Consider the following 20674-nt stretch of genomic DNA (forward strand, 5'->3'; position numbering starts at 1 on the left):
TTGATTCTCATGAGGTACAGCGCCATTTTTCTGCAGAGGTATCACAATCTGCTGTTTTAACTTAGTTCTCTTACAGCTATTCCAATTCTTGGCAATTGTCAGGAGCAAAAGGAGGTACAAAACATTTTTTGTTATGCCAGCTGGAGAGAAGAGTGGGGTATTTGCACGTGTGCATTTCACTAATCTGGCCCTTCTGACTGAAGTAGTGTCTAGATTAGAAGATAACTCAATTGCATTTATCCACCCATAGGAGTTATGCCAAATGTGTGCTGAGTTTCTGTGCTGGACTAGCTAATGTGCAGCTGAGCGGTGCCAGAAGGCTCAGCTATCACCTTCGGAGCCATTTGCAGCCAGTCCCAGCAACTCCTGAAATATGAGAACCAGATTCTAACTGAAATTATGTACCTAAGCCAAATGCTATAATCTGCAGGTTCAGGGGGAGCTGCATAGCTGAAATATCACATGCTACGTTGGAAGCGTATCCCTCCTGGAGACTGCTGGTCCTGAACGTTGGTTATTATTTCTAAATACTTGGTTTATGGCTATTGCCAGTGAAGAGTATTTCCCAATGGTCCTGAGGTATGGTAGGAAATATTTTGCTAAAAATTCAAGACATGCTTTTTCATTGGGGTAAGACTGAAATTCTTGTTAAACCTTATAAAAGCTGAAGTTCTGAGACTGATACTTATAAACTTTAACCTTAGTTATGCCCTGCCTTCTTTAAGGGATGAGATTAAGGATGTGTAATTAAGAATGTGAAAAGACTTTTTGAAGTTCTGTATAGAAAAAAACCACACAATTATAAGTTACGTGTGTGTTATTCTGCGGATCAATTCCTATGTCCTTCTGAACCACAAGAGTTCCCTAGAGATGCTGTATTTCCTAAAACAGAATAGTAGATGTGCAACTGCGTATACATTTAACATAGTTTCTCTACAGATACAAGACATGCATGATTCTTACTCCATTCCTCTGTTTTTTACTGCTGTCCTTTATCTTCTCCCCATTTCATTTCACTCAGACTACTTTTGTGCCAGCCCTTCTGGGCTTCCTCTTCAGTATTTTCAGGACAAAGCTGAACAATGGTAAAATTATATACCACTGAAAACAGCAGAATATTTACACTGACTTTAGTGGAACTGGGAATTCTGTCATATCCTCCTACGCTTTCAACTCGAGGGAGATTTCTGTGCAAGTTCAAACAGAATGAGCTTTCTATAGATTATTTTAATAGTACTTAATAAAATGTATTTGAGGTATACAATTACAGAGAATAGCCAGGTAAAAATAAATGGAAAGCTCATCATTCTTTATCATATACTCTTATTTTGTAGATTAATTGTGTAAGTCCTTCTAGTTCAGCTCATTTACACAATAATAGGAAGCCTGCTCCTTTTCAATTATTGTTGGAATGAGTATTACCTTCAACAAATACTGTGCTAGCCTTTCAGTAACTTCTCTCTTACTTCCCATCCAGTATAGACTGTAACATACTACTTATAAAATACAATGTCTGTGTTTAGGAGCATTGTAATTTCTTACAGGATATTTTAAATCATTACAGTCCATACACTTTGATATTAATTTGGAATCGAAACACCCTTGGTGCAGAATTGGATTGTTTTATCTTTAGTTGTGGTAGTTGTTATAGAGATCCTGACCTGGAACAACATTTGTATATATTGTTAACAGCATACCATTAATGCCTCCACACTTCCCTGACTTTAATAAAGCCTATCATGCTGAAGAGGAGTAAGCAGGTTTATTTTTGTGCTGTATGAAAAACTGGGAAAAAGGCTTTATATTATAGCAATTTTAAAGAGGGGAAGCAATAATAGAAAAAAAAACCTGAAAATGAAACCCAAGATGCTAATTCATAAGGAGTGCTTATGCCCTGCGGTGGAAGAATTGCCAAAATGCTGAAATTCTGCTTTAATTACCCTTTTTACTTGCATGATCTAATCTGCTTCATGAACTCCCTATTTCAAAAGTTCCAGCCCATATACAGCCATATATTTATAGTCTTACTCTTAACAGCTGGATGAGTAAATCGGTTTAAATCAATTCTCTGATTGAATAATATGACTATTTATATCTGTTTTCAAAACATCCCTAGTTAGATCTTCAGTGTTGCACACTGTTCCCCAGTGGGATTAAGTATGGTGTGTGGGAAAGCAGTAGTGACACTGAAGCACAGTAAATGCCAAATAATCACATATTTTGCAAATACCATGCCATATGCATGCATCACTGTATGCATATTCTGTAGTAATTTGCAAGTATCAGAAGTTGAAGAATACTGTAGTCAGAGAGTGTTTTTGTTTCATTCTGCTTCTCATCTCATCAAAAAGACCTAGCAAAAGAGGAAGGGGAGATTAGCTAAGCTGGTTTTGTTTCAGTTGGCTATTATTAATACCTTTCGGAGGAGACTGTATTAAAAAATGTGGGGAAAACCTGCATCCTCTTCTGATAGAAACTAGAGATGCATGCCCTTCTGTTACACGCAGATTAAATCTGAAATTTGTTTGGAGATTTTATCAAAGCTGTCGAGACTTTGAACCTCCTGTGGTGTCTGGGCCTGAATAGATCGTATCGGTATTTGATAAATCAGTTTTGTGTCTCAAAGCCTGTATTATTTATTGCAGCAGTAGTTAATTATCTGTTCTGCTTTGCTGCCCCAGCATTTTCCTGGTGCTGATGCATCAACATGGCTTTTGGAGTCAGAGGTGAAAGAAGGAACAGGCATAACTGAGTGAAGAGGGAGCTGCATCAGCAGGGGGAAATTAGAGAGCAACAGTTCAATGAATACTGCAAAAGGAAAATGACTGTTTGCTGCAGTGGCAGAAAAAGAGCATTTTTGTTTGCAATGAGTAACTGTAAAGCCTTTACCTTTAAGCAGCTAAATAGTATTTTTGTTTTGCAGGTAGAAAAAAAAATCAGGACTTTTTTGAAAACTATAGTGGGATTTGTTGCCTGAGATGATCTGCAAGAACAGGCCCATGAGGAGCTCTGAGCCAGATTAAACTTCTTTCTCCGAGAACGATCTCAGAACTGTCATGAAATAAAGAAGTTCTAGTGACAGCATTATTTTAGCGTGGAACTTCACCCATGCTGCTGCTTTAGAGACTGAGATATGAGAGGAAAAAAAAGATAATTACATAAGTGAACCAAAATTGTCTTGCCATTGTAATTAAAACTTGGGGAATACATGCCAAAACGTAGCAAGTTCAAAAAAAGTCTACGGTGGGATGAAAACTGTGTGTGCATCTGTGGCAAATTCATTTGGTACTTGTGGCCACAGCTCTTTCAGAAATGCAATAGATGTTTGTGAAACAATATTTTCAAATTTTTATTTTGACACAATTAAATTTCAAATTCAATCTACATTTTTTCAGAGTCATACCAAAGGTACTAAGGTTCTGACACCAAAGCAAAACATCTAATTTTGTGCCAAAGTAATATTATTTTGATTTTTGGGTTTGTCTGGTTTAGTTTGCTGAGCTTTACCAACAGTACACTGTAGAGAGCGTAGAAAGGGCAGTCAGTTGTTTGGTTTTGGACTGCTTTTAACAGTGGGTGGCAGGGGAGCTTAGGATGGTAATCAGAGAATCTAAAATGAAAAGTTAGGAGACAGTGTGTCTCCTCCAGGCAGCAAACCATTGGAAAAGTTGACAATAACTTGTCTTCTGTGAATGCAGTGTTGCAATCCCTGACACATCTCTGCGCATAATTCAGAATTGAAATGTAGATTGATCACAGCATACAGCTGACAAAGCACAAGAAGCCTTTGTAATTTAGCTTTATCAATTCATTAATACTGGACTTGCTTGTAACATAGTCAAACACAAAAGAAAAATGTGTCAAAACTAGAGGACGTTTCCAGACAATCTTAAGTATTTTAAAATACTGTCAGATTATATTGGATCACAAACAAGGTTAAATGTAATAGATTAGACAGGAGGAGGATGAGGTCTTAAAGAACTATCTTAACAAACATGTTGTTTATTTTAAGCATGTCCTTGGGAGCAACTGCGTTCCCAACATCTCAGCACTTGGTGATTGCATGAAATCTGGAAAAGGAAATTGCCCAGAAGCTGAAGTAGAACGGGCACTGCTCTTTTCGTTAAGCCTGCTGGATGCGTTGTAGAAAAGAAGCGGCCAAGGAAGATGAATGGCAAAAAGTAAAGGAACCGTGAAGGAATTGGATTCCAGCACACTCTTCTAGTATTAGTAATGAAGATTGTTTTGTAACATCTATATGTAACGTGGATCTGCAGTAGAAAACTGCAGATGCAGAAAAGCCAGCTTATAATCAGAAAATAGAGGTTGAAGATAGATTTTTCCATCAGCTCAATTGATTTCTCATCCATCTGTTCTAACTTACCATTAAGTAATCTATTTCCATTCTAACACTGAAGATTACGTGCCCTGTCTTCAAATCGATACCAATTGACTAGATCACATTTTTTAAAAAAAGATGGCTCTCGTAATCATTAGGCAATGCATCCAGCAGTTGGCTGTTCCCTCACAACTGGAACAAGAGAATATTAGACTTAAGACAGAAGAGCAGGAAGCTCTTGTACTGGCTTTTTTTGACTGTGTCACTGAGGAAGGATAAAAGCTGCCAAAGTAGAACCTCAGGACAAATTTGGCAAAATCAGTTTAATGCGATTCGCTCTTTCAGATTTATACTTCTATGAAGCAGAATTTCTTTGATATGATACCATAGCTCCCCAAGTAGACTATCAGAAAAACTTGAGCAGGATTATGCTGAAGAACATAATGGTGATTTGAAGTCTACCGTTAATATTTTACATAAGAAAGAAAACTGTCTAAGTCTTTCCTTGGAAATAATAGTATACTTGAATTATAATTCTCTTGTAATAGTATTGGAAATATGGTATTTTTATCTCCATATTTATCTACTCCATACTATGAAAATATTTAAGCAATTGCTTGAATGCTGTTGTTAGCAATAACACTATGTGTCATACCTAATTGGCAATGTTTTGACTACTACTTAGTTCATGGATAACATGCAACAATATCTTTGGGAAATAAGCATGTGCCCAAGCAAGATGTTTGTTGGGTTTCTAAAAAGCAGATTTTTAAGTTTCTACTAGGTGAAAAAATGGTCAAGATTTGTCAGGATAGGGATCTATGTTACACTATTTGGGGTAACTGTATAGAAAGACAGAACCAAGATTTCAGATGCTTCCCAGACCCAAATATGGACAAGTATCTCAAATTTGGATACTTGTACAAAAAGTTCTGCTCCCTAGGCTTTGCAAAAGGATTGGAAAAACCACAGGATCCAGCTTACTCTTCATTTCAGTCAGGATCTAAAAAACATGTGAAAAGTTGTATTATGCTTTTGTATCATGTTTGCATCTGGTCCTCCCTGGACTGTGGAATAGTGGAGGCATCCACAGGGTTTTTTTGTTCTAAAGTTTGCACTAGAAAGGATTCTTCTGCATGAGGATTATGGAGGGTCATCTGGTACTTCCCAGTGGAGTGTCCCGCTCGCTGGTCTGAGTCCCTTCTGATGCTGTTGAAGTGACCGGTAATGGCTTTGAACTTCCAAAATGGTTGAAAACTCAGCAAGACTTCGTCTCAGCTATACACAGTTAGAAGATGCCCCATTTTTGTCATGGAAGATCTGTGCCCTTACCCTCTCTTGGTTGCCAGTGAAAAACCCAAATACAGTGCAAGAGATGAAGGTGTCCCACCTGCAGAGATGCTGTCTTCAGATTGAGTGTACACAATATGATATGAACTTAGGGTCCCGTCAGTGAAATGCTGACCGTTTTCTAATATCCTGAGTTGGCCCTAGAATAAGGGTTTTGTAGGATCAGACTGTTAAAGATCATTTGATTCTGCTGATTACGAGATTCTTAGCCCTGCTAATATTTCTTGAATTAATCTCGGAGTCCTGTGGGAGCTTTGCCATGACCTCAGTAGGAGCTTGAATTCAAAAGGTTAGAGGCAAATAATACATAATTCAGCACAAGAAATGTGCCACATTTCTCCTAAATATTCTGTAACTAAGGTGTGTTAATAATCAGAAAATATCTATGCTTTTGGAAAGGAGTTATTTCAGAGAATCCGTTTGAACTAATCTGTATTTCATTATTTTAAAACTGTAGATTATTGAGTCTTTAGGCATTTGGTTTATTTTTCTCTTTATGCATCAGAGGTACTTTAAGTTGCCTAGTAGCTGTATACTATGACTTACAGTATTTCTAGGTTGTGGTCAGTATGCTCTTTCTTTATTGACTTAAAATGTATTGTGTATTCCATACTGCAAGGCTGACATGAAGGCAAGCTACAGTTTGTAAAGCTGAATAGCATTTTTTTGTAACAAAATAAGGATCTGAAGTTGTCTTCAGGTACTTCTGGAGAGTTTTACAGTCCGTATGAGTTCAGCAGTAGCCAGTGGTGTTAGACGTTGGAGGTGCGGTACGGCAGCTGGCCAACAGGCTGTCAGTGTGGGCTGGTCAGAGTTAGTGGCTGGCATGATGCCAGACAGGGGATGGACTTCTCCAGCAGCCCCCACGTCCATGTCTCCTGTGCTGTCCCACTCCCCACTGCCATGGGATGCCGGGGTTTCACTGGGAAACAGACTGCGCAGTTCACAGGAGATACTACCAAAGGGTACCTTCGTGGGTGAGTGGTACAAGCTGCACCACTCTGCACTGATTTTTATAATCCAGTGTGTGAATATTTTAGATTTGTCTCCAGAGAAAATATTTTCATACAGGAAAAATAAGTAGCAGAAGTTGTGTGTTTCTTTCACTTCTTTCATTGTAGTGCCTGTTCAGAAGTAGCCACGTTATTTACTGCAGCTGTTTCTGGGCACTTTCTTTAAAGATGCTGGAAAGGCATTGTTCTTTCTAAGAAAAACTGGTTTAGCCAAAACATTCTTACACTTGAATTCAACTTAAACAGCAACAGAATTTTTTAGAATTTTTTAAAAAATAATGCTTATTAAAGTAAAATATCAAAAATATGCTCCAAATGTGATGTGTCAAGTAAAAGTTGTGCTGAGGTGTAAAAATAAGATAGTTGCTACACTTTGCCTATCAGATGCTTTGGTTTAATTGGCAGCTGCAAAGCAAGTGTGGCTTGAGCGCCCCATCCAGCTCACCCTCGCCTTTGCTAGCTGCCTCTGTTGAGGAAATTTATCGAATAGTTTTTCACCATGTTTTATCAATCTTTGACTTGCATCTTGAGTGCATCTGCAGCTTGTCAAGGTTCCCTGGATTAAATTACCAGCGAGACATTTGCAGTTAACTTCGGCAGCACAAGCCCTGCCTGCGTTTCCCGCTGAGGGCAGTTGCACGCATGCAGTCCTCCTCCCAGAAGAGAGGAACTGCTCTCTGCTTCTCTCTCTGTGGGTCAGATCCAAATGAGAGACACTTAATAAGTTTAATATATGGGAAATAACTTTGATTCTGTCTGGCTCAAGACTTTATGTGGTTTGTGAAGCAATTAAGTAGGACTTAGGACACTGTTCTCCCAGACAAAAAGGCCTTAGGACAGAAAATAAATATACTGTATTACTCTGCATATTAGTGCTGTTGCCAGGTTTGGGAGGTTTTGTTTTGCTATTGGTCCTCTGCCTGTGCGATTTTGGGTGAAAATGTACTGCCGATTGTGAGGCACTAGGGCCACATGTAAAATATTGCTCTTCAGATATGAAGTGGTTAGAAAAATAGGAGTAATTCAGCAATAAGTTTACAAAATATAGCAAACTGCTTATATGGATTGGGAGGTTTCCAGTTTTCTGAAGCACAGGTGCTGGGAATAGTGCATATGTATTCTTTCTGGATCATACAAAGCTTTTAGCATCTATTTTATAAATTTGCAGTGCCAGACAGGACATACTTTATACAATGTGTGTTTAACATTGGGTAGACTAGAACTGAACGTGTACATAAATGACCTACATTTGAGGAATACGCGGATAAATAAATAGGGAAGTTTTTATTTTACCTTGCAGTCTTGGTAATTGTTGTAGAAGTTGCTCCGATAGCTGTCCTTCCAAAGATCCATGAAACAGTTGCTTTCCTTAACCAACCACATAATGAAATCTAAACTAATGGTTTGTTCCAGAATTTCGCTGTACGTTTTTCCTGTAAATACTCTGCTGCCCAGAATTGTTTCCCTTGAAAACTGTCTAGCACCTTCGCAGTAGGTGTTCAAAACCAATTTACTAGATGTCAGTCATTCACTCGTGCTCAAAACTCTGGTTTTCTCTTCATATTTTGGAGTATTTTTAAATGATGCTGTCTGATGGTATGTAACAATTCCACATGTGTAATGTTGGCAATACCTGACACATTAACGTGGATACACTGTAAATTACACATCTTATAGAGGCAGTTGCCATTTCTTCCTATTTAATTGCTCGCTTTCTTTTTGTTGTCTTATGTTATCATCATAATGAGATACATTGAGATGTGATATGAACTGTAACTCAAGCTGAATGTATTTTTACATTGACTTTATGTGAACTTTAATTTTCAAAGGCAAATGTTTTGGGCTTTTCCCAGAACCAAGGCTTAGGAAAATGCGAGGAGAAGAGGTTTTTCTTGTGTAATGTGAACTTACTATGAAATGAAAAGTTCTGGAAGTCTTGAAACCTTTCCGCTGAAGATTTAATGATTCTTGTTACTAATTTAGGTACTTAAAAATATCTGGAAAACTAATTTTGTTCAAACTTAACTTGGTAGCTGGAAGTATATTAGGATTTTTCATACAGAGTTATTTCTCTAACCTCTGCAGTGGATCTGTACACGTGATACTCTTTTACTGACTCACCATTACTTCACTGTGACTGAATCGTGACATTTTCCTTTCATCAAGGCAGTTATTTTCACACATGCAGTTCGTGACAGAGAGTGAGTTATTTTATTGTTCAAGTTGATATTTATTATATTTCAGGGGAATCATCTTAAGATGGCCAAATTCCAGCTATTTTGTTTTCAGAGTTGAGAAGAGCTAGAAAGACTTTCTGGTCAGTTTTAACCCAGGGGGACTCTGAGTCATTAAAGATCAGATAATAATTGTGGAAACAGGGAGACTACTGAGGAGTTGTATCAGGCAGTTACCTTATGTCTAATAATCTGCATATTAGTTGCTGTAATGAGAATGAGAGCACATTTGTGGAAACTGTCTTTAGGAGATATGCAATGGTATCAATTTTTTCGAAGTTCCTCTCCATCTGCTTGGGCAGCACTGGGCACTTACCTAAGGTAGGAGTTTTGAGCAGGAGAGAAAATGGCTTTATGTTAATTGTATCCATACTCTGATTTTTCAAAGGTGGGTTGGTTTTTTTTGGTGGAAGTACTGTAAATGACATGCTGTAGTTCTAATAAGGAGATTACCTGTTTGAAAAAGTTGAGGGAAACTTTTAAAAACTGGACCACCAAAACTTACCGTAGCTGTTAAATTACCTATAGCTAAAGAGAAAGGAGAAAGAGGAGTGACTGATTTATGCCAAAACCAATGGGTTAGTAAATGGTAAGGAGCAGTGCATTTTTTCCTGTGTAAGATTCTTAATTTACTGTTACACACTTAAAAGTTTTATAGAAAGTTTTCATACAAGCTGGATGATGTCTTTCACAATAATAATAATAATACTGGGGTCTTTTTACTTGTAGCATAGCTTTGACTTACACTAAGGTCAAATCTTCGTATGTTTTTGTAGTTCTAAGTGTTACAAACTGCTTTTGTAGATTTTGTTGTTTTTTTAAAAAAATTCACTTGAGACTATGAAGTAGTGGCTAACATTCAGGGGCTGTGGAGCATGTTGTGGGCTACAATTGAGAAAGCTGGCAAAAGTGAAAAATGCAATAAAAGGGAACTATAGTAATGGAATTATCTTTAAAGTAGTGGAGAAATGGATTTTGTAATTTTCTGATTGCAGTGATGTAGTTTAAACTAGAATTACAAAAGCTACTCTTATAAACCATCAAACGTAACTTCTAACTGGAAATACTGACCTTGAAAGTGGACACGAGTTCGTTGTTTACAGAACTTTGCTCCATTGCACCACTGCATCAACTACCTTTGATTTAAATTGTCTTTCGCTATTTTTTTTCCAAGTTCTAGGGGAGGCTGTTTAGAATTGTTAAACAGGAAGACAGGAACCGTAAAACATCTTTAAAAGGAGAGCTGTAAGCTGAACTGTACAAAATTAATTGGTACTCTTCAGACATTTGAAATACAAGTCTTAACGTATGGCCTATTGAGATTCTGCCATAGAACTGCAGCCTGAGCAGAAGTGTTGATCAGAGTTTGTATCCTGAAGTATTCCATATCTCTAGTGCAAAACATTACTGAAGGCCACTGTAAACAACACAGTTTTAGTTAAGAAGCTGATCCAGGATGAAAGGTAGATGAAATCAGCAACAGACTGTATGAGGAATTCCTCATGAGGAATTACTGGTAAAGCTTTACATAATCTTTCATCCTTTGGCTAAAAATATTAACACCATAAAAATTCTTCAGGGGGCAGAGTTGAGGTGGTAGCTGCAGGGTGATCAAAACATAAAAGAGACACATTTTCCTTTTTTATGGGGAGGCCTCTTTCCGACCTGTCATATGATGGATTTGAAATTAAAGTTTAATGGAATCTCAGTTTCTCAGACAGACATCTTTCTACAGCTTCATTATTAACAACGATTTAATCTGAGTCGGCTCTCTTTATTTTTTCGGAGCTCTTGATAATTCATTTATTTTATTTGTTTAGTAGCAATATAAGAAAAAATACTCAGATCATGAAGTTAAGGAAGTGCTCCATATTGAAAAACAATGTAAAACCAGTCTCCAATAAATTTTGCTGAACTGTTTACTCCACAGTTGCTTGAATTAAAATATAGCAAGTATAAATAGCACGTAAATAGTGTGAATGGATTTCGTTGTTAACCTGTATGCAATGCTATGTGAGCCGTAATTTTTCCTCCCAGTACTATATGGGTTATGATGCTGTTTTAACGGCTGTTGTTGCATGACATATCTTTCAACTAATGTTCACGGTATAGAGACTGTTTTGTTAATGTGTCAGAAAATAAGACCTGGAGACAAGTGGGTGTATGATAGCTCTTGGGAAAATAAACATGTAACATTAAGTAAAATAAAATTTCAAAATGTGTGAATACATTTTTACAGTCTGATGCAGAGCCATTAATGTCATTTAAATGTTTTACTTCAGTTGTGAGCCAAATCACCAAAGGTTCTTGATTATGCCAGCTATTTTAGCGCTCTTTTGGGAATGACACAGACTGACTTTGCTTTCCTTCAGAAGTCCAAAAAGGTGGGAAGTTCTCCGCCGTGACTCATGCCTTCGGAGTTTATGTGGGTGCAGCTCTGTCTAGCCACTCAAACCCAACAAGCATTTTGCACAGGGAGAAGTAAAAGTCTGAAACTTCACCCATCACAGTTCTTTACAGGGACAAGTGGTCCAAGGACAGTCCTATGTATTTCCTTGAAAGTAAAGACTCAACAATATGGGCTTCTTCCTCATAGGGTCAGAACTGGTGATAGCCAACTGCTTTCATCCTTAACCTTCCTACATCTCACATTTTGTCCAGAACAATGGAAAAAATAATTTCTTTTTAGTGTGTAGAGAAAAGGAATGCAATATTATAAAGTCTTTTAAATTAAATTGTCTACTTTTATACCCATTCTCTTCAGTTACTACCTTATTTTTGTTTTAATGAAAAACAGACTTGATGCTATTACAAATTTTTCTTACACAAACTTGGATACTAAGGGCCACCAAGATGATCAAAGGACTGGGAGGCCTGCCATATGAGGAAAGGCTGAGGGAACTGGGTTTGTTCAGCCTTGAGCAAAGAAGGCTTAGGGGAGACCTCACCACCGTGTTCCACCATTTGAAGGGTGGCCACAGAGAAGATGGAGACTTCCTTTTCACAAGGAGTCACATGGAAAAGATGAGGGGTAATGGGTACAAGTTACTCCTGGAGACATTCTGATTATACACCAGAGAGAAATTTTTCACACTGAGAACAATCAGCCATTGGAATAATCTCCGCAGGGAAGTGGTGGATTCCCCATCATTGGACACTTTTACGATTCAGCTGGACAGAGTGCTGGGCCATCTTGTCTAGAGCATGCTTTTGCCAAGAAAGGTCAGACCAGATGATCCTTGAGGTCTCTTCCAACCTGGCATCCTATGATTCTATGATAATAAAGAGTAAACAAATTTATATTTTAAATTTACATATTGCACACATGTTCTTATGTCATTTGTTACCTCACCTTGAAAAAGTAGATTGCTGAGTCCTTAGCCTCTCCGGAAGAGTGAATGTGTATCGGCTTAGCGAAGGGATGATTAATAAAGCCTATACAACTGCAATTCAAATCTACCATTAGTGGTTAGATAATACGTTAGTATTGCATACCTCTGTTCCTGCATGTATTAAAAGTCAAACAAATCAAGCTGACTTGAAAGTTCTAGTTGGTTGATGGTTGAAGACTGATAAAGTCACTCACTTTGTCTAATGAACCATTGCTTTTTCATTGAAGAATAACAATGGTAAGGACTTAACAAGAGACATAAATACATAGTGGTATCTAAGCACTATTTACAAAATTTATCAAAAAACACAATGAAGTCATTTCTATAAACAATTTCATCGATATTAAATAAATTGAAAATAGTTGATTAGTCAGCAGCAACCACTCCCATCGGGGAAAAAGAATTCGAATGTTGGGACTTAACAAGGCAAGGACACTGCAGCATCACTGTCCCTTCACCCAGTGTGTTCTGTTCTGAGTTCTTCTGTGCTAGATTGTCTTTAAGCTTGGATATCAGCTCACTCTTATAGCAGGGACACAGAACTTCCTCTGTGGATCAAGGTACTGTCCAGTTCCCTATGTTTTGTAGTGACTGCAACAGTAAAGTTGTAAGAATATGCAGTTGTCAAAGATAAAATAATCTGCTCAAGTTATAGGTCTTAGCCTAATATACATAGGATGTTATGAAGTTCAAACTTAAATATCAGGATGTTCCTTCGCAGCTAATTACCTTTATTAATTAAATATCTATATATATACACATACCAGTCCAATCCCTTCTTGAATCTTATTAGAGTGTTCCTCTCAACAGCTTCTTGTTGAATTGGAGCTAATAGGCCTATGGACACACATCGCGTGAAAAGTATTCTTTTTTAATTTACAAACCTTTTTTTCCATTTCTTTCCCTTATTTTTTTGTTTTGAATTGGAATAATTGATTTTTAATCCATATGTCTATATTTGTCTGCATCTTTATCTGTAACTATGGAATCTTCTCAATACAGAAGGTTTTCTTTCAACAGGGGGGTACTCAAAGAGTAATAAAGTGATTGACACGGTTTCTGAAATGTGGCAATAGTATTGCATGTAAAATCGCTAATTTATGTAAAAGAACAATGATATTTGCAGTGTGGTTCGCTATTGCTGTCTTTTTTTATCTTAACATAATGCACCTTTACATTGACATTTATGACCGTTTCTCACCACGCAGTCGCACTGATGTTCTTCACCGAGAGGCCTGCAGCAAAAGCAGAAAGACTGCTTCTGTTGATTAATTCAGTTAATTCAGATGTCTGGAATATGTAAAAACAATTTAAGTTTCTTCTCTAATGTGTATTACTTCGGAATTAATGGCATAAATTTAATTTCCCATCATTTAGGCCGTGCATGTAGGCTTTGTAAGTTTTTCCCAGCAGCATAAATAGTTGTATATAATGCTGAGAGCATTTTAACTGAGCAATGCAGTTGTGACGGGACAAAGAAGAAACAGACTCTGGAGTAACGGGGTTTAACATGGAATAACAGTTTTATATGTTCAAAGCTCGTACCTCGAATTTGCATTAAAAGGTAAATTACCAAGCAATATACAGCCAAGGATATTAGTAGATTTTGTTGTCTGTTTTAAAGTCTGTATTTAAAAGCAAATTATTTTGTAATGAAATTGAAAAACTTTGAGTAGGGCATTTAGAGAAAAGTTCAGGTCTTTCCTTTGTACTTAAACAATGTCTGATTCGGTTTCAGCCTCGAGATAATACTATATTTTAAAATCTGTAACTGTAATATTGCATAAAATTATGCATGTGTATGTATGTGGTAAGAGTTTCTGACCTTAAGGACTTAAAATTGTAGTTGCATAGAGAGATAAAGGACATAGGAACAAGAAGGAACAGGGGCAAGTAGAAATCAGTGAAATCAGTGACTTTCCCATGATGACAAAGGGGATGCACTGCACAACTGCATATTGAATCCATATTTTATCCTTCCCTGGCTGGTATCTGATTTGCAAAGTCACTTTTCCTTACGCAAGAGATCCTACTGGCATTTTTTGAGAGATCATCATTCCAAATAGTGCTGCAGAACAGGGTTCTGCAGATGTTCTGGCAAAAAAATTATGTTCTGAAAAGGAAATGGAGGAAGTAGCCAAATGGCTTCATGAAGAATAACTGGAATATTTGGCAGTCCAGGGTATTCATGTGTCCCTAAATTGTTTGGTGCTTCTGCATTGCATAATCTACTGATTTTCTGTATCTGCCTCTGTGGTTTTTTTTCTGTCTAAATCACAAAATAGTCAATTGAATGGGAAGGAAGTGGAGGAAAACCACTTCCTCGGCATCCATGTGTGTTCAGCGTATGCTGCTGGCTGGCTGAGAGTCCCATGACAACCTAGGAGGAACTGTTGAAAAAGGTGTCCAAGATATCTTTGATTCTTCTTTCTTTTCTTGCAGCATAAACGCACCAAGTGTTCGGACAAGTTTTCTAAGCTTGGTGGGTTTTTTGCACAACTACTAATGTAACTCTGTTCTTTTCAACTGCCACGGAGCTCTGTCCCCTGGCATCAGAGAACACCCAGCAGTATAATGCACTTTGGAGGATTTGATTGGACACCAGTAGGTAAAGGTGATTTCTTTTGATCAAAGTCCTTGTTTTTTGTTCCCAACCTCTACAGCGTTGCGGAGTCGATCAGGACGGTCCATCATCAATGGAAACTGGGCAATTGATCGACCTGGGAGATATGAAGGTGGTGGGACAATGTTCACTTATAAACGTCCAAATGAAATCTCCAGCACTGCAGGAGAGTCATTTTTAGCTGATGGTCCAACAAATGAAGTCCTTGATGTCTATGTAAGTTACTTGTATTTAGATTAACCTACCTGATGGAAAAAAATTGTTCAGCTCATTGCTAACATGCAACGCTAAAATTTCATTTAGTACCAATACTTTGTTAATGTTCTGTTCCTTTAAGTTTGAAACATTATTTTTGCTATTTTCATATTGATTGCTGTTGCTCCCCTCTTGCTCCAGATCATAGGAAATCTAACTAACAATGAAGCCTTTTTCTCTCAGACTTTACTGATCCAATAAAACCAGTCTTACTTGTTCAGTAGAATAGAGATAAACCATACAAATTTCCAGGGGTTTTTTGTGAACTGGATTTTCTCCGGATAGTTTCCTACTCAAGTAAATTTTGCATAGCTTAATTTTACAGTGAACTGAAGCAAATAGCTAAATCAGAGAAGGCCTCTCACAGAGGCCTTTCTTGTTTCTTTAAAAGAAACATAAGTCCAAAAAACTATAGAACGTGGGATTTGAAGCAGGGCAGTTTTAATATGAAGCTGTGCTAGGAGACCATACATAATAGCCATTTTGGAAAGGAACAGAGAAGACGAATAGTAGCTAAGAGGGGAAATCACATTGAAAAAGCTGTTTACTTCAGATGGGATGGGTTTTTACTGCATCATATTGAAATAAAAAATATAACTGGAATTGATTACAATTTATTCAAAGATAAATGGTGTGTGTTCCGAGATTATGCACTTTCACATGGTAAAATCCATTCATTGAAAAAACTAGATTAACTGGTGGTATGGTTGGGTCATCCAGCTGCAGCTTTTTTGCCTTTAAGTGCAATATGGGGTGGAAAAGTGAGTGTGCTGGGTTGTTCCATAGAAAAATTAATAGTAACTACCCTGATTACTCAGCTGGGAAAAGTTATATGTTGGCAAAGTTATTCCCCATCTGCTATATGGTGTCTTAACAAAGCTATGTAATAATTACGCAAACATTACTTCTTTTGGGGTAATTTCTGATTGATTGCAATTTTAGACTGGCAAAAACTTGGAATATTAAACGCTTGGTCTCCTAGATTCTGCAAGGCAGATTCCATGTTTTTAAAATATACGTGTCGTTGTGTAGTTACAGGATGCTGTGAGCTAAGGTTTGGTCTTAAGTTTTTATTGTCAGCTTATTGATGCCTAATACTTAATGACCTGGGGAGAAAAGGATCGGGAAATGGATTAAACAGATATTTCTAAAGTAATACCATAAAAAACATTAAGCTTAAATTTATCATATTTTAATGTTTTAGTCTCTTTTTTTGTTGTTGTTTTTGCAATGAATATAAGAAAGCTGATCTGATGGGCGTAGCTTTATCAGTTTTGCTCCGTGGCTGCTGCTATGGGTTGCTGTATCTAATTTGACTGGACTCTTATCTGAGATGCTTCTTGTAGATATGCGGAATACTACAGTTCATTATAAGCTGATCGTTTAGTGTCTTTTTCAATACAGTGTGGGAAGATAAAAATGAATAGTGCTAGATGAAAGAAAATCAATCATCAATATGACACAGCCTCTCTTAAAGGTTTGTAGCTGCACAGATACAGATGTCTTTCTTCAGACTTTGTCTTGCAGTTTCTGAATCATGTAATCCTCTTTTCATCCAAACTCAGGATCTTTATGCTCTGAGTAGAAAAATGAAGAGATTTGCAGATGGGGAACTCCAAATGGCTTTCTGTTCCTTTTTCCTGAGATCGTGCTGTCTTTCTTCCACACTAAAAATGTAGAGGAAAAAGCTGTCTAAGTTACATCAGGTTATAATTAGCAAGATAAAAAGAGATGCAAGTTTTGTCCACATGTGAAGTATACATTGCTACAAAGACTTAGGTCCAATAACTCAAAGCAAAACTATTGTATCCTTCCAGGTATTTTCCTGCAGGAAATCTGTGACAATATATTCATAGGGACTTCGTCAGTTAAGCTCTTTATAACATGTCCTTGTCAATTGTTTTGAGAAATGTGATGGAAAAACGATGGGAACCATTGGAAAGTTGTTCCTGGAACCATCTTAAGAAGATCCTGATTCTGGAAGGTGGGGAGGGGTACTCTTCTGCTGAAGTCACCTTCACGGTGCTCAGGTCTTTCAGGACCAAAGACAAAGAGGGTGCATTTTTTGGATGACAAAGTGACGTGGGAAGGACAAACCCTTACAAAAAATGTTACAGGCAATGCATTATTAGATGGTTCAGAAAAGCAAATGATCTCTGAGGGACAGAGTTTAGAGGAACAGCTATTATATTTGGCAAGGAAAAAGTGATTTTGACACAAGGAAAAACAAAGGTCTGAATCCCTAGTTTGTTTTAATTGGTGTGATGAATTTAGTGAAACCTTGACGCGTAAGTGTGCTCTGCTGGGTCATAAAGCCATTGGCATAGCATGGCTTTTTTCTTTTTGGCCCATGGTTTGTCAGAACCAAAGACCTAGTGCAAGCTCTGGTGGTGATTTTGGTTTGTTTTTTTAAAGAAACGGTACTTTAAGTTAAAGTGTAATCTGAGGCTTCTAGCAGACCAATCCCCACAAAGAGTTCAGGACTTTTAAAGCCACAGTGTCAGTAGAAGCAGTACTGGAGTAATCAGAGCTAAACTAGTGAAATTAGCATCTGATGGCATCCCTGCCTTTCTAGCGTGAGTATGCTCCGGCTCTCAGCAGCAGCAACGTAACACAAGCCCTTTGGGTACGGAGTGTGCTGCTCACGCTTTTAAAAAGCTTTTATAAAGTCCTGTCTTGCTCAGGTCTTATTATGCCTAACTGCTTAAACAAGCAGACAAGAAGTGAGGCTGACTTTCCGAGGCGTGCTCATGTCAGCTCACATGGGCTTGTGCAGCAGCAGTCTGAAACCACTTGCCTTCATTTTCACATTTGAAGGAGAAAAGCTTGTGGTTCACGCCTGTGTTTGATAAAGAACACTTTGATAGAGTTGTTGTGGCTAGCTGTAAAGCAGCGGGAGTCTGGCTGCACTTACTTACATTGCACCTTTACCCACTTGAAAATCAGCGTGGAAGGATGTGGGAGGGTTGCACAGGCACTCTTCAGCTGCTGTGATGAGTCTATGGGCCTTTGTAATCTGTTCACTTGATCTTTATTGAGCGATGTTTATGGTGAGAGCAGCCTAGTGTTAGTAATTTTAGCTAGTTGATTGTTGAGTCTCTGTTGAGTGGCTCAAGGCCAGGCTGGATGGGCCTTTGAGCAACCCGGTCCAGTGGGAGGTGTCCCTGCCCAGGGCAGGGGGGTTGGAACTAGGTGATCTTTAAGGTCCCTTCCAACCCAAGCCATTCTGTGATTCTATGGTGCAGAGGTAGCGTCACGGTGATGCAAGGAACAGTTTGATTTGTGAGATGGTATACATGGAATACCACATGTGTGCTGTCTGTACGTGCTCCCTTCAAGTACAACTGATAAACCTTAAAAAAGGCCATTGGCTAGACATGTAGATTGGGGTCTGTGGTATTTATTTTTCTCTACTTTCTTTTTTCCTTGTATTGTGTTTCCTCAGGCGTCTGTCACGCTCCTTCTGCCTGAGGGTGACCTTAGGACATCTCTCGTGCCGCTGGGGCCTGGCTGAGCCCCTGCTGCCTGCACTGGGCCCCCAGCGTGGCAGGTTTATGTTTCCCAAAGAAGATTTAGAGAAGCAGTAGTTTCTCTGCCATCACAACCTAGCTCAGTTCGCAAACATAGTAACCTGTATTTTCTTATTTTTTCCAGAAACAAGTATCTTTTTTTGGAGACAGTCATTAACCCTTGTTTCTATCCTGACCAATGATAAATAATGTTATGTAGTTGATCAGTTCAAGTAAATATTTAAGCATTAGTCATATAACAAGTGGAAGAAGTGAATATATGGCTGTTTTTCTTTTTAGATGATACATCAGCAGCCTAACCCAGGTATACATTATGAGTATATCATTCCAGGAGACAATGTCATTAGCCCTCAGTTGCTTGCTCACAGGAGGCCAGGTAAAATGCCACTATTTCCTATTATTAAACACATTTTGTTACCCAAGAAACTAATAGAGAAATTCATACCATTAAATTCAGTGTAAATGCTGCCATTGATGTGGGAGAGGCCCAGAATTTCACCCTGTGTGTTGAAAGAGAAGTCTGCATAGATTTGGTAACTTCAGTGAATTAATACTGGCAGAGATTATTTATGCTGTAGCAGGGAATCTGGTCGCATATTTCTGCATTCAGTAACAATTTTGTTATAAAAATGTTAAGCATGGCTTTAAATGAGCTGGAGTGTTGTAACCATGTCTCAGAAATGAAATAGAACATGATTTTTCTCTTCGGAGTTTAAGATAATTTAAAACAACCCTTCGCCATTTCTCTTTCCTCTCCCAACTGGAGAGGACCAAACACAAACCTGTTGCCTTCCCAAGGTAGAATCCGGACCGCTCGTGCTCCTGCCTGAGCTGTGGATATATGCCGTGTGTACTGGTATAAAGTTCTGAAGGACAGTAGAAAATTTGCAGGCGAGTTTGGTCTTACTTTTAATGTTTGTGGCTTGCCTTGACAAGTTTCCAAGTGTGTTTGCAGTCTGTTCGTAATGAGGAACAGCTGTGCTGTGACATGGGGAGGCACAGAACGCAGAGCATGGTACACCAAAAAAAGGCTTTGGGAAATTTTGACACCGGGTGCATTAAGTCTACAGTGTTTTTGGAGATTATTCAGGTTTTAATGTATTTGCTGGCTGAGACTTGGTTATCTTAGTTTAAAACAACACAATCTTTGCAGGACCCTATTAGGAGGTCTCTGCATAGCAGATTAAAGCTGCTTTCAAGTTTAATGATCCTCCAGTTGTGATTATTAGTGGATGAAAACAATGACTGATATTTGCAAGTGAGGCTCATTATTTTACTTTTTTGTTATTGTCCATTGTCAGGGGAGCCCTTGAATGGTCAGCTAGGAATGCCAGAAAGTACAAATCACGAGGATGAGGATTTGCACAGGGAGACAGACACTCTCACTGGACAGTCAGCTGGAACTTTTCCAGTTATTCAGCCAGGAAGATTTCCTTCTCATCAGCCAGAAAACCAGGTGCCTGCTGTGCAACCACCAAGACAAAACCGAGAATACAACTGGAAACAGATTGGAAAAACCGAGTGCACAACTACATGTGGGAAAGGTAAGTGCTTCATACACCATGCACAGAAAATAGATGACACATGGGAGGGTTCCAGCGTGGGCGAGGAGAAGCCTGGATGGAAGCAGCATCGTGACTATTCAGCAGCTCTTGTATGCCCAAAGCATTGCTGGACCTAGCATTTTCTGTTATCTTACAAGCAAAAGACACATCAGTACTATTATGTGTGCTTATATTTAAATCAGTAGAAACAATAAAATTAAAAATATGGAAGTGTGTAAATTAAAAGGGAATATATGTGGCATTTGCCTCTGAAAGGAAATATTTCAGGATTTTATGGCAAGCTGCTTTCTCTTGCACCCTTGATACACAGCTGCTTTCCTCAGCATTCTTTGGCATTCTTTATCCTTCCATTTGGCCTCTCCTGCTCTGTCAG

At 38.2% G+C, this 20674-nt stretch overlaps 1 protein-coding gene across 3 annotated transcripts in view; it reads left to right on the top strand.

The window, feature by feature from the left end:
• THSD4 (thrombospondin type 1 domain containing 4) overlaps positions 1–20674 on the top strand; it is a 302859-nt gene that overhangs the window by 252691 nt on the left and 29494 nt on the right. For all 3 annotated transcript variants that reach the window (XM_063346574.1, XM_063346575.1, XM_063346576.1), the window contains 3 exons: positions 14992–15167; positions 19016–19112; positions 20038–20280. In XM_063346574.1, coding sequence (XP_063202644.1) covers positions 14992–15167; positions 19016–19112; positions 20038–20280 — 516 coding nt within the window. The remainder of the gene's footprint in view (positions 1–14991; positions 15168–19015; positions 19113–20037; positions 20281–20674) is intronic.

The sequence above is a fragment of the Chroicocephalus ridibundus genome, chromosome 9 (genome assembly GCF_963924245.1).
Source record: "Chroicocephalus ridibundus chromosome 9, bChrRid1.1, whole genome shotgun sequence".
Taxonomy (NCBI): Eukaryota; Metazoa; Chordata; class Aves; order Charadriiformes; family Laridae; genus Chroicocephalus; species Chroicocephalus ridibundus.